The sequence below is a fragment of the Entelurus aequoreus genome, linkage group LG10 (genome assembly GCF_033978785.1).
Source record: "Entelurus aequoreus isolate RoL-2023_Sb linkage group LG10, RoL_Eaeq_v1.1, whole genome shotgun sequence".
NCBI lineage: Eukaryota > Metazoa > Chordata > Actinopteri > Syngnathiformes > Syngnathidae > Entelurus > Entelurus aequoreus.
This window is the reverse complement of record NC_084740.1, coordinates 15230527-15256180: the sequence shown is the minus strand read 5'-3', so window position 1 is coordinate 15256180 and position 25654 is coordinate 15230527. Positions and strand designations below refer to the sequence as shown.

At 42.0% G+C, this 25654-nt stretch overlaps 1 protein-coding gene across 2 annotated transcripts in view; it reads left to right on the top strand.

The window, feature by feature from the left end:
- Positions 1–25654, top strand: part of scn3b (sodium channel, voltage-gated, type III, beta) — a 41709-nt gene that overhangs the window by 15190 nt on the left and 865 nt on the right. The window contains exons 3-6 of one of the 2 annotated variants that reach the window (XM_062060188.1): positions 3666–3835; positions 3910–4138; positions 11384–11522; positions 22437–22497. In XM_062060188.1, the coding sequence (XP_061916172.1) occupies positions 3666–3835; positions 3910–4138; positions 11384–11522; positions 22437–22491 (593 nt within the window). In that variant the 3' untranslated portion in view covers positions 22492–22497. The remainder of the gene's footprint in view (positions 1–3665; positions 3836–3909; positions 4139–11383; positions 11523–22436; positions 22498–25654) is intronic. The other variant, XM_062060189.1, reaches the window with a different exon arrangement.

Sequence of the window (25654 nt, the reverse complement as noted above, 5' to 3'; positions counted from 1 at the left end):
TTTTTTATATTTTTTACAAACTCGGGCAGTAAATGGTGGGATTGTAAACTAGCCACTATATGTTGTTTCCATATGTGTAACATTCAATACCAAACATTTAATACATCATCTGATTTACAACAATAATAGCAAAATCTAAATTTAATAAGATCAGTTTAATTAAAAATTGTTTACTCAAGTTACTGTCTGTAAAACATGTTCTGTTCTATAATTTATTGTCAAAGTATCGAATCAAGACTTGAAATCAGATCGGGATCAGAGGCCAGAAATATTAATTAGGATTTTTGTTGTTGTTGATTGTGTAATCAGGGTTGTCCAACCTTTTTTCACCAAGGGCCGCATAACTCAAAGCATGCTGGGGTCATTTTGATATTGAAAAAAAAAAAAGAATGATTAAAAAAAGATAAATACTAAAAACGAACATGTTACAACAAAACTTGTTGTCAGCTTTGCGTAATCGTGAAAACTTGTATTGTTGTTATTACTTATTAGTATCACAATTTCAGCATTTGCTCGTTACGTAGCATTTTTTTCTGCCTTTTTGCAGGCCCCAAATGGCACACTTTGGACACTCCTACAGTCAATCAATCAGTCAAAACCAGGGGAAGAAAGAGAAATGAACTGTATTAACCTTGTAGATTGTTATAGTAACCTTAGCTTGAGCTTTGTCAATGTGCTGTGTGTTACCCAGTTTCCCCTAGGGGAACAACGTTAATATATGTTTGATGAAACATAAATATATGCATGACTGTATGTATGCATATGTGCTTGTATATGTACAGTATGTGTGAAATATGTTTGTACAGTGACTAAGTGTGGATATGTGTACTGTAGCATGAGGGAGATATGTATGCTTGTGGGGACTAATAATGCAATTAAAATTGTGGGACGTCAAGGCCATGGTGGGTGCCTACCATGCTGAGCCCCCCCAAACCCTAAGTGTCTAACATGCAGCTAAAATTGAGGGATGGACAAGCAGGGGACAAGACAGGAGGACTGGAGCCCCAACAAGGCATCCTCATCCCCCCAGTCATGCCTCCCCACAGGACAATTCCTCTAAGTCTTATGTGTGTATGTGTGCTATACCATGACCCCGCAGGCGCTCCGCCCCCTGCCAAACAGCGCCCGCCCGCCCCAACCCGACTCTGCAAAGTCAACACCAGCAACCCCACGCAAAAAAAAAAACTGCTCAGCCCCCATCCACACAGTAATGCGCTCAGGAAACAAAGTTTCTCAACGGGGGAATAAGTCAATAATAATCAATAGTCAATAGTAAATCACAAATAATTAGCTGTCTTGTGGGATAACTGATTTTGCTGCCGACTATAAATAAAATAAGATTCGATCCAAGTCCAGTGAGGCCCTTTAGTTGTATTTATTTATTATTTCATTTTGTAGTCCATTAATATTTATTGTTTTCTACATCAGTTTTATTTTATTTCAGGTCATTTCTCATCCTTTAACCAGATATGGTGAGATCCGTGCCAGTTTCTTTCTTTCTCACTGGCACTCATCGAGGGTGGACGCACCCCTTTCCTCTCCCTTTTGTCTCCTGCTTGCTTCTTTGTCTTGTTTTGTCTTAACTTTTTTTGTTGCTTCTTTTTGCACTGCTCTCCAAATCTAAACATTGGAACTATTTAACTAGCCTCAACGCAATTGACAAGCTCTTGGGTTCTGGGGAACCTGCTTGTCGTGACGGTTGTTGCTGGACACACGACGCACTCTTGGGAGAAGGAGTGCTGCGTGCCTGGCAACCCTTTCAGTCGAGGACGTGAAGATATCTATCCATCCATCCATTTTCTACCGCTTGTCCCTTTCAGGGTCACAGGGGGGTGCCGGAGCCTATCTCAGCTACAATCGGGCGGTAGGCGGGGTACACCCTGGACAAGTCGCCACCTCATCACAGGGCCAACACAGATAGATATCTATCTACCTATTCGGAATTATGACAACAGGACATCTGCCGATTGGAGGCAGCGTTGCTCTGGTTTGTCGACAAATTGGGTGTTGCTGGCAGTGTTCAAAGTACCCCAAAGCTGCCACAAATGATTGGAGGATGCGGGAAGAACTGTCCAACTCTTAATTACCGATTCTGATATCAACCGATACCAATATATACAGTCGTGGAATTAACACATTATTATGCCTAATTTTATTGTGATGCCCGCTGGATGCATTAAACAACGTAACAAGGTTTTCCAAAATAAATCAACTCAAGTTATGGAAAAAAATGCCAACATGGCACTGCCATATTTATTATTGAAGTCACAAAGTGCATTCTTTTTTTTTTAACATGCCTGAAAACAGCAGCTTGGAATTTGGGACATGCTCTCCCTGAGAGAGCATGAGGAGGTTGAGGTGGGGGGGTGTATTGTAGAGTCCCGGAAGAGTTAGTGCTGCAAGGGGTTCTGGGTATTTATTCTGTTGTGTTTATGTTGTGTTACGGTGCGGATGTTCTCCCAAAATGTTTGTCATTCTTGTTTGGTGTGGGTTCACAGTGTGGCGCATACTTGTAACAGTGAAAAAGTTGTTTATACGGCCACCCTCAGTGTGACCTGTATGGCTGTTGACTAAGTATGCGTTGCATTCACTTGTGTGTGTGTGAAAAGCCGTATATATAATGTGACTGGGCCGACACGCAAAGGCAGTGCCTTTAAGGTTTATTGGCGCTCTGTACTTCTCCCTACGTCCGTGTACACAGCGGAGTTTTAAAAAGTCATAAATGTAACTTTTTGAAACCAATACCGATAATTTTGAAACAGATACCGATCATTTCAGATACTACATTTTAAAGCATTTATCGGCCGATAATATTGGCAGTCCGATTTTATCGGACATCTCTAGTTGACACTCTTGTGATTTGGATCACATCGGACTGTCTGCCCCGCAGGATTTTGAGGATCAGTCATAAACAATTTTAGAGTGAAAAGCAAAATTTATTTTCACTTTCATACAAAACATTCTAACTTGGAGTGTTTCCCTGGCTTCGAGACTCTCCCAAAGGACAGTGCGGCGAAGACACAACAAACTCCCTTCTTGTCTCTCATGGACACACACCTGTTGTTGTTGACTTTGGACTAGCGACTGCACGACATCGAGGCCGCGGAACAGAAACACACTGCAGGCTTACACACACACACATGCAACCACAAAAAATATACGCCACACACACATAGCCCACCCCCAATCCAACGGCATTGACGCGAATCCCATAGGGGTGATGGACGGATGGGCAGCGCCTGAGAGCTGCAGCCAGCCACCATGGCCCCGCACTCCCTCCCCTCTGTTGCTAGATATCTCGAGTTGTACGTTGTAATATGTATATGTGCTTTGCTATGGAGTTTTTTTTCCCACTCCAGACTGGGCCCCCTTAGGAGCCTAGTCTAGACTATATATTTTTACTCATCCTTCCCCAGCGTTTACCTTTTTCCCATCTTTTACGGGGCGCCTTGTGGCGACCCATCAGCGCTCCTGTTCTGTAACCCTGTACACTGTTTGTTTTGTCTAATTTTGAACAGGTTTGTGCTGAAAAAGTTTTGTTGTACTTGTGCAATGATCACCTACCTACCTACCTACCTACCTATTTTTTCAGGGAATATAACTTATTTACTGTCTACTGCTCTCTTGTAGCCGCTAAGCCTTTATGCTTTCATTTGTGTTTCCAGTGAACCTGAGCCGGCCCGTATGCGTGGACATCCCGTCGGAGACAAAAGCAGTTCTGGGAATGATGATGAAGTTGACGTGCATTTCCTGCATGAGGCGCGAGGAGGTGAAAGCAAAGACCCATGTCGACTGGTACTACAAGCACCTGGGCGAAAACAATTCCAAAACTCTTGTAGGTTAAAGGTTGCTGAAATGATAGTTTAAAAAAAAATTTTTTTATACAACACGTGTCCACTTGTTTTCTAGATATATAAGTATAAGGTCAATGCCACGGAAGAGGTGGACGGACCGTTTAAAGGCCGCCTGACGTGGAACGGGAGCCAGGACTTGCAAGACATCTCCATCAGCATCCGTAACGTCACCATGAACGACAGCGGCGTCTACGAGTGCCACGTGCTGCGCAAGTTCGAGTTCGACTCCTACAGTCCGTCCGCTTTCGTCATGAAGAACATCACGCTGCAGGTGATCGAGAAAGGTGCGGCTGAACGCTTTCTCCTTGTGTTGGAACCGGCGCGGATTAGTGAGGGTTATTTTCAGAGTGTCGTTCAGATTTTAGGATGGCGCTATCTGCCTCTCAAGGGTTGTCACCGTCACAAGGGTGACGCCGGGAGATAACGTCACACAAATCTGACAGTGGAGCGTAAATGATGAAGTGAAGAGTTCTTTCACTCCAGTATTAAACTTGAAGCAGTGCAGGCCAGAGTTGGACTGGTTTATGACATACAGTCGTGGTCAAAAGTTTACATACACTTGTAAAGAACATAATGTCATGGCTGTTTGGAGTTTCCAATCATTTCTACAACTCTTATTTTTTTGTGATGGAGTGATTGGAGCACATACTTGTTGGTCACAAAGAACATTCATGAAGTTTGGTTCTTTTATGAATTTATTATGGGTCTACTGAAAATGTGAGCAAATCTGCTGGGTCAAAAGTATACATACAGCAATGTTAATATTTGCTTACATGTCCCTTGGCAAGTTTCACTGCAATAAGGCACTTTTGGTAGCCATCCACAAGCTTCTGGTTGAATTGTTGACCACTCCTCTTGACAAAATTGGTGCAGTTCAGCTAAATTTGTTGGTTTTCTGACATGAACTTGTTTCTTCAGCATTGTCCACACATTTAAGTCAGGACTTTGGGAAGGCCATTCTAAAACCTTATTCTAGAGAGATTTAACCATTCATTTACCACTTTTGACGTGTGTTTGGGGGTCATTGTCCTGTTGGAACACCCAACTGCGCCCAAGACCCAACCTTCGGGCTGATGATTTTAGGTTGTCCTGAAGAATTTGGAGGTAATCCTCCTTTTTCCTTGTCCCGTTTCCATTGGCAGCAAAACAGGCCCAGAGCATAATACTACCACCACCATGCTTGACGGTAGGAATGGTGTTCCTGGGATTAAAGGCCTCACCTTTTCTCCTTCAAAAATATTGCTGGGTATTGTGGCCAAACAGCTCAATATGTTTCATCTGACCACAGAACTTTCCTCCAGAAGGTCTTATCTTTGTCCATGTGATGTCAGATTAAATACAAATTTGTAGAAATTATTGGAAACTCAAGACAGCCATGATATTATGTTCTTCACAAGTGTATGTACATTTTTGACCACGACCATAAATTAATCCCAGGGTATTCAGTAGGGTTCTCTACTTCCCTAATATTTGTCCATCTGAAGTTATTGTCCCTTTGAGGACACCTTATTTCTTGCTTAGTCATATTGAAGTGGTTTGTGGTTCCGCCCATCACTTACATAATATAGCTGGCAAACAGGGACTCTAACACGTGTAAGTGAGTAGGATGAGGTAATATCAAAGCTCTCCAGGTGAAAATATCCAGGGTGAAGCACAAGTTAATAAAGGCTAATAGACTTGATAGTATGCCATTAAATTAGTCCCTCCGGGATTTTGCAGGCTTTTTGTGTGATTGTTTGCAGCTTTTTCAGAATGTTTCTGCAAAAGTTGCAATGTTTTAGGGCTTTTTTCATCAACAGCCTCTTCAACAACTAGTTGTAGGTGTTCCTTGTAACCTCAAACTCAAAATGCTAAGGATTTTAACAAAAATGTAAAAACAAATACTCTATTGTTTTATACCGCACTGTCTTAGATGTTAGGAGAAACATGTAGTGGATTGTCCGAAGCTTAAGCAGGCAACAAAAGTAGTTTAGTACAACAAATGTATTTATCCATTATCAGAAGTGCAGGTTGAATTGAGTTGGCCGTGCAGACAGACCACATGTACTCCGGAGCAAACAAGACACACACAAGCCAAAATCTCTCTCGAGTCCCGGTCTTCTGCCATTTTTTATGTCTCTTGTGCGTCACTGTTTTTTATCTCGTGCGTCACTGTTTTTATCTTGTGCGTCATGATTGTTTTTTTTTGGTTTGTCTGTTCCAAAACAACCTCGTATCTCTTAGTCATATTTGGAAAATCTAAACATTCTGTAGACAGGTTGACATAACTCCATATTCACCTTTGTCCCACAACTGGTCCATTCAATGGCACAAAATAGAAGAGAATTGAAAATGAGCAGACATTCTTAATAGACAAAAAATATAGGTCAAAAGGTCAGACATTCTACGGCAAACACATGCTCATAGCTCATTGTCAAATTACTGCATTGTTTCTTTTGATTATAATTAACATTAGTAATAATTATTTTTGATTATAGAAAGAAAAAACACCAAAAGCTTCCTTCTGCTTGTAAAGCAGACTCTGTCGTCCACAAGTTGCTGACATTTTCCTTGTTTGTTCATCTAAACCAGAGGTGTCAAACTCATTTTAGATCGGGGGCCACATGGAGAAAAATCTACTCCCAAGTGGGCCGGACTGGTAAAATCAAGGCACGATAACTTAAAAATGGCGACAACTTCAGATTGTTTTCTTTGTTTAAAAATAGAACAAGGACATTCTGAAAATGTACATATCATAATGTTGTTTTTTTTTTTACACTTACATGTTGCGGTTAATACTATTCTATCTTAATTTGTCGTTATTTGTACTTTCTGAATAAATGTGATAATCAATTTCACAGATCTATATCAATTGTACAGTGTGTCATCCAGCATTTTAAGTGGGGTTACCAATTGTATATTTTACTCCTGTTTGTTTTACATTGGGTCGAGGGGGGAGGAGTCACACCCCCGCTTTACCGAGTACCTCTTAATTAGTGTACTTGCTCACCCCGATATAAACGAGTTGCTTGCCTAACGGAATTGCTATTGCGACATCCAAAGGACACTTTTAGAACTGCAGTTGCTTTAATTTAAAAATGCAGCTCAATTTTACACTTAAACTCATCTCGCAGGCCGGATTGAACCTGTTTGCGGGCCAGATCAGGCCCGCGGGCCGCATGTTTGACATACTCTGGTTTAGAGGAAGGAGGGAAGGAGAGGGCCAAACTCACTTCTGCACTTCGGTACACACATTTTTTTAAATTTAAGTCTTACCTTCTTTTTTAAAGTCCTGGCATTCATAACTTTCTTTGGTGGCTTATTTTGCAGCTATACTAAGTAAACAAAAGTACACAGACCGAGTTCGTAATGTGTGGGATTATGTGTTTGGCCAATTTTGTCTGCGGAATTTTACGTGGGAAAACGGAGCAATGTTTGACTGTACAATAAAGCAGTGGTCCCCAACCACCGGGCCGTGGCCCGTTACCGGTCTGTGGGTCGATTGGTACCGGGCCGCACAAGAAATAAAAAAATAAATAACATTTTTTATTTATTTTTTATTTTTTATTAAATCAACATAAAAAACACAAGATACACTTACAATTAGTGCACCAACCCAAAAAACCTACCTCCCCCACTCATTCACACTCATTCGCACAAAAGGGTTGTTTCTTTCTGTTATTAATATTTGTGGTTCCTATATTATATATCAATATAGATCAATACAGTCTGCAGGGATACAGTCCGTAAACACACACGATTGTATTTTTTTATGACAAAAAATAAAATAAAATAAATTCCCCCCACAACCCCCCCACCCTCCCGGTCCGTGGGACAAATTTTCAAGTGTTGACCGGGCCGCAGCTACAAAAAGTTTGGGGACCACTGCGATAAAGGACCTGAATACAGGAAAAACTACTTTTTTTTGAGAAATTGTTTGTCATAAAGTGAGCTACCGCTGTATTTGACATTCCTTGCCCGATAAATCAAATTGTGCACAATTTGCATAAAGCGCTTGTGATCAAGTGTTGAATCCGACACGCCAACGTTACAATTCTTGCTATTTAACATGTGACATGCATTAGTGTGACGGTTGGACAAGTCCCCCGGATTCGTCCTTTTGTGGCTGAAGGATTAATTGTGTGTCGTGTTGTCTGCCCTCTGTCTCTGCTTTCTTTTATAAAAGGGGTAAAGTGTTCTCCTTCATGCTTCCTTGACTTGCTGAATGCTTCATTCCACATAACATTAGGGGTCATAACATTAGGTACGCCTCACGTCATGTCATACAAGCGTGGCTATCTTTGATACAGCTCTTGTATTGGATCACATGTTTCAGTAAACAAGTTGTAAAAATAACTCCGTCATTTTTTTTGTTTTCCCCACAAAAAGCTTCTCCTTCAAGCTTCTCCTTCACATCCCACTTCTGCGCTATCAAATTTCTCAAAGCCCGCGCACTAATGCACTGTACACGATAGAGGCATATTGTGTTCCAGTAATGATGTGCATTGTAGTGGAATGGATTAGCTCATGGCAAACGTTGGCACGCACTTCCCCATGCGAGGGGATTATATTACAATAATAGGCTATATTTGCAACGGCTGCAGATTGACATCAATGAAAGCCAGGCTCGCTGTCTGGTCAGCAGGCTTTCTGAAATATTGCACTCAGTTTAGAGTCCAAAACGCCGTAATGAGACAAAACAACATACAATATAAGAATGAAATCTACACATTTCCCTGAAAGCCACCCTGACTTGACTCAATTTAAAGGCCTACTGAAACCCACTACTACCGACCACGCAGTCTGATAGTTTATATATCAATGATGAAATCTTAACATTGCAACACATGCCAATACGGCCGGGTTAGATTAGTAAAGTGCAATTTTAAATTTCCCCAAAATATTCTGCTGAAAACGTCTCGGTATGATGACGTTTGCGCGTGACTTCACGGATTGTGCATACATATTGGGACACCATTGTGGCCAGCTATTAAGTCGTCTGTTTTCATCGCAAAATTCCACAGTATTCTGGACATCTGTGTTGGTGAATCTTTTGCAATTATATTTAATGAACAATGAAGACAGCAAAGAAGAAAGCTGTAGGGGGGATCGGTGTATTAGCGGCTGGCTGCAGCAACACAACCAGGAGGACTTTGAGTTGGATCTCAGACGCGCTACCGTGAGTACGCAGCTTTGGCTTCCAAACATTTGATCGCTTGCCCGTACGTGCGTGCTGCTATGTGTACGTAACTTCGGGGAAATATATGTGCTGTATGAACTTTACGGAGGTGAACGGTACTTTGGGCTGTGGGATTGAGTGTGTTGTGCGGGTGTTTGAGTTGTCTTGGTGGGTTATATGGACGGGAGGGGGGAGGTGTTTGTTATGCGGATTAATTTGTGGTATATTAAATATAAGCCTGGTTGTGTTGTGGCTAATAGAGTATAAATATGTCTTGTGTTTATTTACTGTTTTAGTAATTCCCAGCTGAATATCAAGTCCCACCCGCCTCTCACAGCATCTTCCCTATCTGAATCGCTTCCACTGCCCTCTAATCCTTCACTCTCACTTTCCTCATCCACGAATCTTTCATCCTCGCTCAAATTAATGGGGTAATCGTCGCTTTCTCGGTCCGAATCGCTCACGCTGCTGGCGTCCATGATTGAAAACAATGTGCAGATGTGAGGAGCTCTACAATCTGTGACGTCACGCTACTTCCGGTACAGGCAAGGCTTTTTTTATCAGCGACCAAAAGTTGCGAACTTTATCGTCGATGTTCTCTACTAAATCCTTTCAGCTCAAATATGGCAATATCGCGAAATGATCAAGTATGACACATGGAAAGGATCTGCTATCCCCGTTTAAATAAGAAAATTTCATTTCAGTAGGCCTTTAACTATTCCTGTTTCACACGTCACTTCCTTTTTGGAGTTAGCGCGCGTCTAGCTGGCAGTTTTCTACGTGGGGCTGTCGAGTTTGGCAATCGCCTTGTGCAAAGCCAGCACATTTTTTGTACTTTTTTGTGCTTTTTTGGCCTAGCTGTGTCACTGTGCCGTGACACTTTGCAGCTTGTGTCGATCGGTGCTGCAGGCTAGCACACCAAAGCATTAGCAGCCTGAGATACGGAGGTGGATTTTTTTTCTTCTGTTGCTGGATGCGTCGGCAGTTAGACCATCGTGATGCCTGCACCGAGGAAAGACCCGACATCGGAGGAGTTCGAAGAGATGAAGGTCACACTCCACTCCCTGTGCAGCGATGTGACTGCAGTCAGAACTCAACAGGAGCAGCTTTTGGGCCTACAGCGCGAGGTCAAACAACTACGCCTCCAGAACGTGGAAAAAGACCGGCGCATTGTGGACCTGGAGCAGCGAGTGGATGAGCTGGAACAATACTCCCGCATGAATGATGTGGTCATCACCGGCATCAAAATCAAGCCGCGCTCTTACGCGCATGCGGTGGCCGCGGACAACGGGGAGCCCAGCGTGCAAGAGATACAGTCGGTGGAGCAGCAGGTGGCATCCTATCTCCAGAGCAGGGGAATGGAGATGGACCTGGGGCACATCGAGGCTTGTCACCCACTGCCCATTAGGAACCAGAGACCACCAGCTGCCATCACGAGATTCACAAACAGAAGAAAGAAAATCACACTATTAAGGCAAGGACGCAAACTCAAAGGTACAGATGTTTTCATAAATGAACATTTGACCAAGAAAAATGCTGACATCGCAAGAATCGCACGACAACTTGAAAGGCAAAGCAAAATTCAACAAACCTGGGTAACGAACTGTAAGATCTTCATCAAACTAAATGGGACGCCGGAGGAAGCAAAAGTCTTGGTGATAAGGAAATTAAAATATCTTGATAAGTATTGACATCGATGCAGTACTTGGTATCAATGTAGCTTTGTGACTTTTACATCATCTCAATGCTACCCACACCAAGAACACAGACCACACCAAGTATTGATACGGACATGTTACAGAGGATCCTACAACATCAACAAAAAGAACTGGACATGTGTGAGTATCAAGAGCACACCACAACAGAGACTGATATGGACATAGACCCTGATAATAATTTTTTATCTGCGATTGTTAAAAACGGTAATTATTTTACCCGTGAACAAAATGAAAACAGTGTAAAATCAGAAGATAGTCTATCAATAATACACTTCTATGTATGTATGTATGTATTTGTGTGTGTGTGTGTGTGTGTGTGTGTGTGTGTATATATATATGTATATATGTGTGTGTATATATATATATATATATGTGTGTGTGTGTGTGTGTATATATATGTGTGTGTATATATGTATATGTATACATATACACACAGTATATGTTTATATATATATATATACAGTATATATACCGGCTTGTTGAGGTATTATCTGAATATTGAACCAATCAACTGTATGCCATTGAAGAGCATGATAATACACATGGCCGAATTGTTATGATGATTTGTAACAAAATCACAACCTTGGCTAACATAAGGACGTAAAATGCTGAAGATAACACATTTCTCACTTCTTGTCTGTCGCCCCGTGCAGCCAATAGGGACACCGCAGCGCTCTACTCGGAGGTCATGATGTATTTGCTGCTGGTCTTCTTGACCGTCTGGCTGCTGGTAGAAATGGTCTACTGCTACCGCAAGATCTCCATGGCTGACGAGCTGGTGCAGGACACAGCGTAAGTATCACTGGGATGAATGGCAAAAACTGTCTCATAGCAGTGAGTCCAATAAAAATTGTCCTTAAAAGTTTTGATCCCTAATGACACCGGCCTGGAACATAACTGAAGATGGTGTAGTTTGCATGCCAGGCCAGAAGGTGGCAATGTCTGTATCATCTTTATTACAGTGTCTCAATTAATCTCCTTAATAAAAAAACAGCTACGCCCATTCAGTTTAGCTCCCACCTTTCTGCCTATGTCTAGCCTGCCTACCGTATGTTCTTTCCGTCTTGCTCGACAAATGTCACCTGACAAAATTAATATGCAATAACTCTCTAATGCTTATTCTACTTCTTCTTTGTATTACGTTGAACAAAAATATAAATGCAACACTTTTGTCTTTGCTCCCATTTTTAATTAGTTGAACTCAAAGATCTAAAACTTTTCATAAACACAAAAGCCCTATTCCTCTCAAATATTGTTCACAAATCTGTCTAAATCTGTGTTAGTGAACATTTCTTCTTTGCCAAGATAATCCACTTTACCTCACAGGTGTGGCATGTCAAGCAAGATGCTGATTAAACAGCATGCTTATTGTACTGGTGTGCCTTTGCCTGCCCACGATAAAAGGCCACTCTGAAATGTGCAGTTTTATCACACAGCACAATTCCACAGATGTCGCAAGTTTTGAGGGAGTGTACAGTTGGCATGCTGACTGCAGGAATGTCCAACATAGCTGTTGCCCGTAAATTGAATGTTAATTTCTCTCATAAGCTATCTCCAAGGGCGTTTCAAATAATTTGGCAGTACATCCAACCGGCCTCACAACCGCAGACCACGTGCAACCACACCAGCCCAGGACCTCCACATCCAGCAGGTGACCCTCCATGATGGTTTGAGACCAGCCACCTGGGCTAGTTGCTGCAACAATTGGTTTGCATGACCAAATTTTTTTTGCACAAACTGAGAGAAACCGTCTCAGGAAAGCTCATCTTAATGCTCGTCGTTCTCATCGGGGTCTCGACCTGACTGCAGTTTGTCATTCAATGGCGTCTGGCACATTGGAGAGGTGTTCTCTTCACGAATGAATCCCAGTGTTCACTGTTCAGGGCAGATGGCAGTGGTGTGGGAGAGCGGTTTGCTGATGTCAACGTTGTGAATTGAGTGGCTCATTGTGGGGGTGGGGTTATGGTTTGGGAAGACGTATGTTATGGACAACAAACGCAAATGCATTTTATTAATGGCATTTTGAATGCACAGAGATACGGTGGCAAGATCCCGAGACCATCACCTCATTTTGCAGCATGACAATGCGAGGCCCCATGTTGCAAAGATGTGTGCACAATTCCTGGAAGCTAAAAACATCCCAGTTTTTGCATGGCCAGCATACTCACTAAACATGCCACCCATTGGACTTTTTTTGGGATGCTGTGGATCGGCGTATACGACCGCGTGTTCCAGTTCCTGCCAATATCCAGCAACTTTGCACAGCCATTGAAGAGGGGTGGACCAACATTTCACAGGCCACATTTAACAACTTGATCAACTCCATGCGAAGGAGGTGTTTAGCATTCCGTAAGGTGGTCACACCAGATACTGCTTTTTTTTAATTTTTCTGACCGCCCCCAGCCCCGCAATAAAGCAAAACTGCACATTTCAGAGTGGCCCTTTATTCTGGGCCTTTTATTGTTTAATCAGCATCTTGATACACCACACCTGTAAGGTGGGATGGAGTGTCTTGGCACAGAAGAAGTGCTTACTAACACAGATTTAGACAGATTTGTGAACAATATTTGAGAGGAATAGGTATTTTGTGTATATAGTGAAAGTTTTAGATCTTTGAGTTCAACAAATGAAAAATGGCAGCAAAAACAAAAGTGTTGCATTTATATTTTTGTTCAGTATATGTATCCTCATTATGAATATAGCTGCTATTACTTGAAGCCCCTTTGTTTGTCAACCTATTATGTGAGAAGCACTGAGTTAGACAAACATGCATGTTTTTAGTACTGGGAACCTGGAATAAGCATTGGTGGATGATTGAGGTACACACAACGATTCCAACCCAGAACCTCCTGCATACTAGATACTGTAAAGTATACATTTATTCAAATCATAGCCACCCCGTAATGCTTTGGCCCCGAATGGACACCTGATCATTTCTGCAGTTTAGTAAATGTAAGAAAAAAACCCTGGCCAGTTTGTAGGGAAATATATGATATTTGCATATGTGCAGTACTACACCACGTGGGGTGATTCTTATAAGCACAACAACACAAGATGGGTAATTAGAGATGGGTACCAAAATTGGTACTGTTATAGCAGGGGTGTCCAAAGTGCGGTCCGGGCGGGGGCCTTATGCGGCCTGCAGCATTTTTTTTTTTACACTAATGTAATGAGAAAATGTTGGAATATTGAAACTTATAACACTCCCATGCACCTTCAACAGTAAAACAAACAGTGATATCAACGTAGATGCACTGCACGACTGCTTTTAAAATGCCCATAAAAAGTGGAGAATGTATCCTCCTTTTTTGACAACATTGCGAAACGCCATAGGAAGGAGCCTGATAAAATGAATGTGCAGTAAATGAGTGTCTCCATGGTGATGCCCCTTATAGTACACGCAAAATCCTCATTTAAAAAGAGCGGTGTGCACCACTTTTGAATTGCACACGCAGTCTTAGTAGATCACATGCAACACTCCTACTAATAGTACACACTATTTTATAGATTGCTCACGAGGTATTTAGATCTTAGTAAAGTAGGCCCTAAGCTTGTTATAAAAACTACTTACCATATTTTCCGGACTATAAGGCGCACATAACATTATAACCCGCTGCACTTAATGTAAGAATAAGTTTGGTGTAGCTTACCGACCTCGAAGCTATTTTATTTCATACATGGTGTAATGATAAGTGTGACAAGTAGATGGCAGTCAAATATAAGAGATACGTGTAGGCTGCACTATGGTGGCAATATGACTCAAGTAAACAACGCCAACATTTTATATGTTCCATTGAAAATATAGAACATTACACACGGCGCTCAAAAATATATCAAAATGTTTTAGTACGTCTTTGTTAAGCTATGAAGCCGCACCGCTTGATGGATTGTACTGTGCTTCAACATAGGAGTATTATTATGGTGTGTGTGTAAGGTAAGATATATTATCTGGGGTTTTTGTTTCGTAATATTATGCAAAAGCAACTTTTCTTACCTTTTTGGTACCTGCTGATCTGTATTTGTGATCTGCAGAAATCTTGAAAATTTGCGTGCGTCCGCCTTTGTAGTCTCTATCTTCTTGTTATGGGACATTCATCCTCCGCTGTTGCCATTTCTAATATAAAGTAGTGTAAAGTTGTTACTTATATATGTCACTAAACTCACCATGAAAGCGCTAAAACATACCGGTATAGTGAGTTTACATTATTCACCCAAGGAACTTTAGTTATTAGAGAGTTCCGGTCGGACGGTTTTTCACGGAACACATTTCCTTGTTTCCGAATGAGGAGATGCTGCTCCGTTATTGATTGAAGTAAAGTCTGAATGTCATTAAAACAGTTAGCTCCATCTTTGACACTTCTTCCACTCCCGTTCTTGCACGCTACACCGCTACAACAAAAATGACGGGGGGAAGACGCTGTCGAAGTTGAGCCACGTAAATAAGGCCGCCCACAAAACGGCGCATCCTGAAGCGACTGTCAGAAAGCGGCTTGAAGATGATCTGTAAAACATCATCTATGCAACATTTTGACCAAATAACCACCATTACATGTTATGTAGACCACAAGGAAGTGTTTTGCATTTAGAAAAAAAATTAATAGGACCCCTTTAATGCGCCTTATATATGGAAAAAAAAGATCAAAAATAGACCATTCATCGGCAGTGCGCTTTATAATCCGGTGCGCCCTATGGTCCGGAAAATACAATAGTTTAAACACTTTGTAGGACTCAACAAAAGATAAAGACCGGCGTGCAAATTCAGCTTAATGGCAAAGACTACTTCCTGGCTAAGGCAACACATCGAAGCCTATACAATACTGCCATCTAATGTCTTGGAATTGCATCTGCATGCAAATGTTACTATATTATTATATTATTATAAAGTACTACATGTGACTTGGTGACAAAAGTGTAATAAAACAAGATAATAACCTGACAGCACAGTTCAGTGTTATTGTTTAAAAAAATATAACATTTACTGACACATTTGAACACACACAAATTGGTACCGTCGTCTACCAATATTGGCTCACCCCCTAAATTAATAGCAGTAATTGGTACCCAATTGATTCAAATGTGAAATATACCCATCCGTTATACTACTGCCCTGTGGTCCGCCTTTCTTATGGTTATTACCGACCATATTCAAGACTTCAGGCTCCAAAAAAAATGATTGCAATGCAAATAAGGTCATTATTTGTATCCCCTTTCAGTTCAAAATAAGTGACAAACAGCTGTGTAAGTGGCCCTCACACTGTAATTGTTAACCGCGCATCCTATTGCCAGTATCCCCACGTCGGTGACTTACTGTTAGTACAGAATTGCTGCCTCAGTTTCGGTTTGATTACATCAGTCATTTGTACAAGTGAGGAAGTAAGGAAACTCGCAGGCAATCAAAGAGTCCAGATTGAGCAGGATGGAGCGGAGGCGAAAATGAGTCAGACAGATGGACGTAGAAGTAATTGAGTCCACACGGCATTTGTCTGTGACCCTCCTGTAACACTAATCCGTCTTTTCACTTCACGCCGTTTTGTCAGCTATGGATAAATCTTTGCTGAATGCTCCTTTTCTCCCCCCTCCCCCTTGCGTCTTACACCCGTGCTGGAGCCCCTTCAGACACCCGTAGTGTTGGCGTCACCTTGTCAGTGCTGGCAAAGACCCCCAAAAAGCCTCCTGTGTAGTCAGCTCCCTAGCGGATCGCCATTGTGTTGACGACGCCAGTCAGTCCAGACCGACGAGTTTAAACAGGCAATTCATGTCTCGCACGGAACAATAACGCCGCACAGACACAGGCTGCGGTGTTTGTGTTTGCTGTGGACAATTAAAGCTGCTGGCAGACGTTTTGCAGGAGCGCAAAAACGATCTGCTGCACTATGCGTTTCTGTAGAGGATGACAAATTTCAAATAAATTAAGCAGAGGGAAAAAAAACCCATAGACTCCCTTCAAACTTTGTTGTGTATTGTTCATTTCCTAACTAACCACGTTCAGACGTGCGGTGAATCTATTGACTACAGCTCTTCCAAGCACAAATGACATACTACTTTGCAGAGAGTGATCGAATGTTTAGCACGGTGGAAACTTCCATCAGTTCCTGCAGCTCAAAGAGTTAATGGGCTGTGGCTGCCTTGCCTCTCAGCTAGTCAGGCAGATTGGATATAAGCCACAGCGCCGATATTTAGAGCTTTTGTTTAGATGCACAGTTTAGTAGCTAGAGGCACTAGTGGTGGTTCACAATGATGACTTTTGAGCAGCTGGCTCCATTAACCTCACGGATGGGTCATTTTCAGCTATTTGTTGAACAGACAAATGGTTTCACGGTTTTTACCTGGAAAGACTGTTTAGAAAAGGCCAGGCCCAAAGATTGATGAGTGCTAAAGCTAATATCAACTCAAATCATCAAATCAAAGTGGATTTATACAGATCAAAATCACAATTGTCTCAAAGGGCTGCACAAACCACAACGACATCCTCGGCTCAGATCCCACATCAGGGCCAGAAAAAACTCAACCCAATGGGATACAATGAGAAACCTTGGAGGGGACCGCAGATGTGGGGACCCCACCCCTGGGCGACCGGTGCAATGGACGTCGAGTGGATCTAGTTAATAGTGTGAGAGTCCAGTCCATAGTGAATCTAGTTAATAGTGTGAGAGTCCAGTCTTAGTGGATCTAGTTAATAGTGTGGGAGTCCAGTCCATAGTGGATCTAGTTAATAGTGTGAGAGTCCAGTCCATAGTGGATCTAGTTAATAGTGTGGGAGTCAAGTCCATAGTGGATCTAGTTAATAGTGTGGGAGTCAAGTCCATAGTAGATCTAGTTCAGGGGTCGGCAACCTTTACCACTCAAAGAGCCATTTTGGCAAGTTTCACAAATTAAAGAAAATAATGGGAGCCACAAAAAAAAAATTAAATTTAAAATGAAAAACACTGCATATAAAGCTTGAATTGCTTTGTGCTATGTTAACCAGGGGTCTCAGACACACGCACCGGCACGCACTTTAATATAGACATTTGATCTTAGTGCGGCCCGCGAGATTTGAATGAATGGCGCTTGATAGCGTCATACTTGCCCACCCTCTCATTATTTCCGGGAGACTCCCGAATAGCAGGGCGTGATGGAACTGCTTTTGGCGCCCTCTACAGCCTGCCCAAACAGTGTACCTGCTCGACCACATGCAGCTTCAGCTTGCTCACGTAAGTGACAGCAAGGCGTACGAGGTCAGCAGCCACACAGCTTACACTGACGGTAGCCGTACCGTATAAAGCAACTTTAACACTGTTACGTTACAAATATGCGCCACACTTTGAACCCACACCAAAAAAGAATGACAAACACATTTCTGGAGAACATCTGCACTGTAACACAACATAAACACAACACAACCAATACCCAGAATCCCATGCAGCACTAACTCTTCCGCTCAACCGACGCACGGAGGGGGGTGGGGGGGTTGATGTGTGTGTGGGGGGTTTGGTGGTAGCAGGGGGGGGGGGGGGTGTATAATCTAGACCGGCAGAGTTAGGGCTGCATGGGATTCTGGGTATTGGTTGTGTTGTGTTTATGTTGTGTTACGGTGGGATGTTCTCCAGAAATGTGTTTTTCATTCTTTTTTGGTGTGGGTTCACAGTGTGGCGCATATTTGTAACGTAACAGTGTTAAATTTGTTTTATACGGCTACCGTCAGTGTAAGCTGTGTGGCTGATGAGTAAGTATGCTTTGCTGTCTCCTACGTGCGCAAGTAAAAGCTACATACAACATGTGGCCGGGCTGGCACGCTGTTTGTAAATGCTATAGAGGACAGTTACTGCAGTGCGATTAGGGCACGCCCTTAATTTAGTAATTAGAGTGAAAATAGGATTATATTTGCCCTGGGAGTTATCTAGGAGAGGCACTGAGATCCATAAGTCTCCTGGGAAAATGGGGGGGGGGGGTCGGCAAGTATGCAGCTGAGCCGCATCAGAGTGGTCAAAGAGCCGCATGCGGCTCCGGAGCCGCGGGTTGCCGACCCCTGATCTAGTTAATTGTGTGGGAGTCCAGTCCATAGTGGATCTAGTTAATAGTGTGGGAGTCCAGTCCATAGTGGATCTAGTTAATAGTGTGGGAGTCCAGTCCATAGTGGATCTAGTTAATAGTGTGGGAGTCCAGTCCATAGTGGATCTAGTTAATAGTGTGGGAGTCCAGTCCGTAGTGCATATACTGTAGTTAATAGTGTGAGAGTCCAGTCCATAGTGGATCTAGTTAATAGTGTGGTTGTCCAGTCCCTAGTGGATCTAATTAATAGTGTGAGAGTACAGTCCATATTGGATCTAGTTAATAGTGTGAGAGTCCAGTCCGTAGTGGATCTAGTTAATAGTGTGGGAGTCCAGTCCATAGTAGATCTAGTTAATAGTGTGAGAGTCCAGTCCATAGTGGATCTAGTTAATAGTGTGAGAGTCCAGTCCATAGTGGATCTAGTTAATAGAGTGAGAGTCCAGTCCATAGTGGATCTAGTTAATAGTGTGAGAGTCCAGTCCATAGTGGATCTAGTTAATAGTGTGAGAGTCCAGTCCATAGTGGATCTAGTTAATAATGTGAGAGTCCAGTCCATAGTGGATCTAGTTAATAATGTGAGAGTCCAGTCCATAGTGGATCTAGTTAATAGTGTGGGAGTCCAGTCCATAGTGGATCTAGTTAATAATGTGGGAGTCCAGTCCATAGTGGATCTAGTTAATAGTGTGAGAGTCCAGTCCATAGTGGATCTAGTTAGTAGTGTGAGAGTCCAGTCCATAGTGGATCTAATGAATAGTGTGAGAGTCCAGTCCATAGTGGATCTAGTTAATAGTGTGAGAGTCCAGTCCATAGTGGATCTAGTTAATAGTGTGAGAGTCCAGTCCATAGTGGATCTAGTTAATAATGTGGGAGTCCAGTCCATAGTGGATCTAGTTAATAGTGTGGGAGTCCAGTCCATAGTGGATCTAGTTAATAGTGTGGGAGTCCAGTCCATAGTGGATCTAGTTAATAGTGCGAGAGTCCAGTCCATAGTGGATCTAGTTAATAGTGCAAGAGTCCAGTCCATAGTGGATCTAGTTAATAGTGCGGGAGTCCAGTCCATAGTGGATCTAGTTAATAGTGCGGGAGTCCAGTCCATAGTGGATCTAGTTAATAGTGTGAGAGTCCAGTCCATAGTGGATCTAGTTAATAGTGTGAGAGTCCAGTCCATAGTGGATCTAGTTTATAGTGCGAGAGTCCAGTCCATAGTGGATCTAGTTTATAGTGCGAGAGTCCAGTCCATAGTGTATCTAGTTAATAGTGTGGGAGTCCAGTCCATGGTGGATCTAACATAATAGTGTAAGAGTCCATAGGGGATCATCTTGAGTGGAGACTAGGCAGCAGCGCAGAGACGTCCCCAACTGATGCACAGATGAGTGGTCCACCCCGGGTCCCGACTTTGAACAGCTAGCGCGTCAACTGTGGTCACCTAATTAACCTCTCCACGCAGAAGAGGGGGCCAGAGCAGAAAAGAGACGGCAGATCAACTGGTCTAAAAGGGGGTCTATTTAAAGGCTAGAGTATACAAATGAGTTTTAAGATGGGACTTAAATGCGTCTACTGAGGTAGCATCTCTAACTGTTACCGGGAGGGCATTCCAGAGTACTGGAGCCCGAATAGAAAACGCTCTATAGCCTGCAGACTTTTTTTGGGCTCTGGGAATCATTAATGGACTAGACTCTCACAATATTATGCTAGATCCGCTCGACGTCCATTGATCGGTCGCCCAGTGGTGGGGTCCCCGCATCTGCGGTCCCCTCCAAGGTTTCTCATTGTATCCCATTGGGTTGAGTTTTTCTTGCCCTGATCTGGGATCTGAGCCATGGATGTCGTTGTGGCTTGTGCAGCCCTTTGAGACACTCGTGATTTAGGGCTATATAAGTAAATATTGATTGATAATAAGTCGGAGTTCTTTGAACACAGATTTTTTGCCGGTTAATATGTTAAAGGTCCCCATACTATCTTATTTTTTTTCAACTTTCTGTGGTCCCACATTAGTGTAGAGCAGGCCTGGGCAATTATTTTGACTTGGAGGGCCAACTTTAGAGAAAAAAGATGTGTCTAGGGGCCGGTATATCTGATTTTTTAGGAACACTAATACAAAACCTCACAAAAATGTCTGATTGAATGCTAAAAACATTATGACAGACCACCTTAAACAGAATGACATTTTTGAATTGTTTAACTGAAAAAGAATGTACATGTGAACAAAGAATGTGGGATTTACAATATTAACTATGAACGATAAAACACTGAATATTGACAACGTATGAACGTCACTCTCCCTCTCGATAGACATTTACAATCAAGCGAAACACAACAAAAATGCAACAAATACAGCAAAATATAAACGCAAGGGTAGAAACCCCCCCCCCTACAATCTGATATATCTGATATATCACTAAGCTTTAGAACTTTCTTGTAAAAATCTCCTTCCGCGTCTGTCCCTGACACCCGCATTTCAGGCTGGCCGCTATGGAAACACTCTGTGGAAACAAAACCAAACCCACACTGCTTGGTGCCTGGTCTGAGCTGCTGTGACTTAGATTACCATAGTAACTAATTAGATTAAATGGGTTGTATGGTAAATGGGTTATACTTGTATAGCGCTTTTCTACCTTCAAGGTACTCAAAGCCCTTTGCCACTATTTCCACATTCACCCATTCACACACACATTCACACACTGACGGGAGCTGCCATGCAAGCCGCTAACCACGACACATCAGGAGCAAGGGTGAACTGTCTTGCTCAAGGACACAACGGACGTGACAAGGTTGGTAGAAGGTGGGGATCGAACCAGGAACCCTCAGGTTGCTGGCATGGCCACTCTTCCAACCGCGCCACGCCGTCCCCATAGTACTATAGTACTATTACCATAGTAACTAATTAGATGACCATAGTAACTAGTATATAATGCAAAAGCGCAGATTCCAACCATTGACATATTTTGTATAGTTCAAGACTTACGGTCATTAGAAAACATCACTGCACATCATAATGGCAGCTACACGCCGGGTTTTTGTGCATAAGCAAGCTTGCTACATGAGGCCCCAGGTGTCTCAATCGAGGCGATCAGAATAGATTTGATAGCTCTCTGGAAGTTTATTTCATACATTTTTTGTTACGCGCGGTGTTCATTGCATCCAAACTTCAAATACAATATAATGTTTCACCTTCTTGATGTACTAAAGTCGATGGGAGAATACGCAGAAGGCCAGATTTGGCAAGGAACGCCCACATTTAAGGGTCGCACCACCCAAAATGCGTATCATGGATGACGGTCCACTGAAAGTCGAGGGGGAGAATGCCGTGCAGAAAGAATCCACGCAGTTTTGCACCTTTTGTCACGTAAGCACAAGGGAGAATAGGGTGTTTAACAAAAAAAGTAGTGTCCCGTTCCACTAAAACTGCTGCCTTCAGTAATTAATAAGAAGAGGACTCTGTAAGGTTACCAATGTTAGCCTTTAGGCACGCTACTCATTATGTGCGCCGCATTACTCTTTGGTGAAATCTATTAAAATGTGTGCTCGGCGAGCAAAGGTCATGCTTTAATACCATTCCTCACATTTGAATGCTGTGCAGCGTCGATGGCAAATGTGCATGATGATGATAAACCCTCCGACAATGTAGGAATGTCTCATTAAGGGAACTTTCGCTCTCTACCGATGTACCCGCAGGACCAACTACCTCGCCGTTCCCTCCGAGCAGAAAGACAACCCTGTTTCTGAGTAACTGGCGGTCAGTGACGTGCTCCTGAAAGTGCTCAACATCATTATCATCATCATCATCATCATTGTGGGCTTTCTAACCCATGCTGTGTAGACTTGTTTCTTCAGCGCTGAGTCCTTTGACCGTAATCATTCAGTGTGCAATCAGTCATCCGTCGTACTGTACCTGTGGGCGCCATAATAGGTACACTTGCACGATGCACTTTAATAAATAAGAGAAGATTGCTGAGATTTGATTGACATGGCCAATTTACACAGTCTTCATTATTACTGTGGCAGAATGTGTGATAGAGCTTTTCTGGGGACGGTGTGGCGCGGTTGGGAGAGTGGCCGTGCCAGCAACCTGAGGGTTCCTGGTTCAATCCCCACCTTCTACCAGCCTCGTCACGTCCGTTGTGTCCTTGAGCAAGACACTTCACCCTTGCTCCTGATGGGTCGTGGTTAGGGCCTTGCATGGCAGCTCCCGCCATCAGTGTGTGAATGAGTGAATGTGGAAATAGTATCAAAGCACTGTGAGTACCTTGAAGGTAGAAAAGCGCTATACAAGTAGAACCCATTTAATCTATTAAAGGCCTACTGAAATGATTTTTATTTTATTTTATCTTATTTTTTTTCATTTTATTTTATTTATTGTCATACTTGATCATTTCGCGATATTGCCATATTTTTGCTGAAAGGATTTAGTAGAGAACATCGACGAAAAGCCTTGCCTGTACCGGAAGTAGCGGGACGTCCCAGGTTGAAAGGCTCCTCACATTTCCCCATTGTTTACACCAGCAGCGAGAGCGATTCGGACCGAGAAAGCGACAATTACCCCATTAATTTGAGCGAGGATGGAAGATTCGCGGATGAGGAACGTGAGAGTGAAGGACTAGAGTGCAGTGCAGGACGTATCTTTTTTCGCTCTGACCGTAACTTAGGTACAAGCTGGCTCATTGGATTCCACACTTTCTCCTTTTTCTATTGTGGATCACGGATTTGTATTTTAAACCACCTCGGATACTATATCCTCTTGAAAATGAGAGTCGAGAACGCGAAATGGACATTCACAGTGACTTTTATCCCCACAACAATACATCGGCGAAGCACTTTAGCTACGGAGCTAAAGTGATAGCATCGTGCTTAAATGCAGATAGAAACAAAATAAATAAACCCTTGACTGGAAGGATAGACAGAAAATCAACAATACTATTAAACCATGGACCTGTAACTACACGGTTAATGCTTTCCAGCCTGGCAAAGCTTAACAATGCTGTTGCTAATGACGCCATTGAAGCTAACTTAGCTACGGGACCTCACAGAGCTATGCTAAAAACATTAGCTATCCACCTACGCCAGCCAGCCCTCATCTGCTCATCAACACCCGTGCTCATCTGCGTTCCAGCGATCGACGGAGCGACGAAGGACTTCATCCGATCATCGATGCGGTCGTCGGATAGCGCGTCTGCTATCCAAGTCAAAGTCCTCCTGGTTGTGTTGCTGCAGCCAGCCGCTAATACACCGATCCCACCTACAGCTTTCTTCTTTGCAGTCTCCATTGTTCATTAAACAAATTGCAAAAGATTCACCAACACAGATGTCCAGAATACTGTGGAACTTTGCGATGAAAACAGAGCTTTTTGTATTGGATTCAATGGTGTCCGAATACTTCCGTTTCAACGATTGACGTCACGCGCATACGTCATCATACATAGACGTTTTCAACCGGAAGTTTCGCAGGAAATTTAAAATTGCACTTTATAAGTTAACCCGGCCGTATTGGCATGTGTTGCAATGTTAAGATTTCATCATTTATATATAAACTATCAGACTGCGTGGTCGGTAGTAGTGGGTTTCAGTAGGCCTTCAAATGCCCTCAAAATCACTTTGTATTTATGCAGCAGTTCATAACGTGATTAAATTAAAAACTGAGTGTAACTTGTGCAGGTCTACCTAATTTTGTGTCTAATATATTATTTAAAGTTCACTTAAAATACATTTAAATAATAAATAATATTTCAGAAAAAAGTGTAAAGAATAGGTTATAAAATTATGGCAAAAAAGATGAGAACCCAAAATCCCTATTGACTCAAAATTGTTTGTTAAAAAATACAATAATAAAGTAACACTTTTAATGGGTGAATGGTCAAATACATTACCGATGTATTCTTATAAATGTCCAATTTTAATTCTGAAAATATATTTCATAAAATAATAGAATTAAAAAAAGTATTTAAGGTATTCAAAATTATGGGTAAAAAGCGAGAGGACTCTTTCTTTTCTTTCTTTCTTTTAGTTTATTTCGAACATGAACATACTTGCAGTATAATACATCACAATTTCATATAATTTCCCTTTACATCATGTCCGAAAAGGAGTAGGAAGAAGCAAAGCTTATTTAATCCTACCCCTTTCCCACTTCAGAGCGTTTACAAATATATAAATATATGATCCCTCTCTGTGTGCCAGGGTCGCTGCGGTCGTGGCCCCCTCATCATGCAGCCACTGGTGCACTCGATGCCATGTTTTTACATGACTTTTATTATGTATGTGGTAGAGAGAAAAGGGGGTTTAGGGTGCGGGTTGGGGGATTTTGACTATTATGTAAAGAGGGCAAGAGGCAATGGTTTTTAATATTTTTTTAAAGATAAAGCACTTTGTTTTACATTGTATGTGTGAAAAGTGCTATACAAATAAAGCTTGATTGATTGATTAAAATAAAATAATTGATTCACATCTGAAAAGCGATTTTTAAATCAGTTAATTTTCAAAATTTGATAAAAAAGAATAAAAACATTTAAAAAAATAAAATACAAACTTTTTAAAAATAAGTTTTTTATGTGCTATGTACATCATACATCAGCAGCCAGGCGAAGCTTTTGTAAACTGTAACCTGTTTTAAAAAATATATATATAATCATTTTAATGATTTTGAATCAAGAATTGTGTTGAATCAAGAAATCAATTTTGACAGGAATCGTCACCCCAAGAATTGAAAGAAAATCTAATTGTGAGTTGTAAGATAAAAAAAGATAAAACATTTACTCATTTTTTCTAACTTTTAAAAAAATTATGAAAGCACATTTTGGCATTTCTAAATGATATAGTGATATGTTTTATCATTATCATCCTTATTAGTGTACTGCAGTGTACTGTACAGTGTGTATTTGTACAAATCCTCATTTATT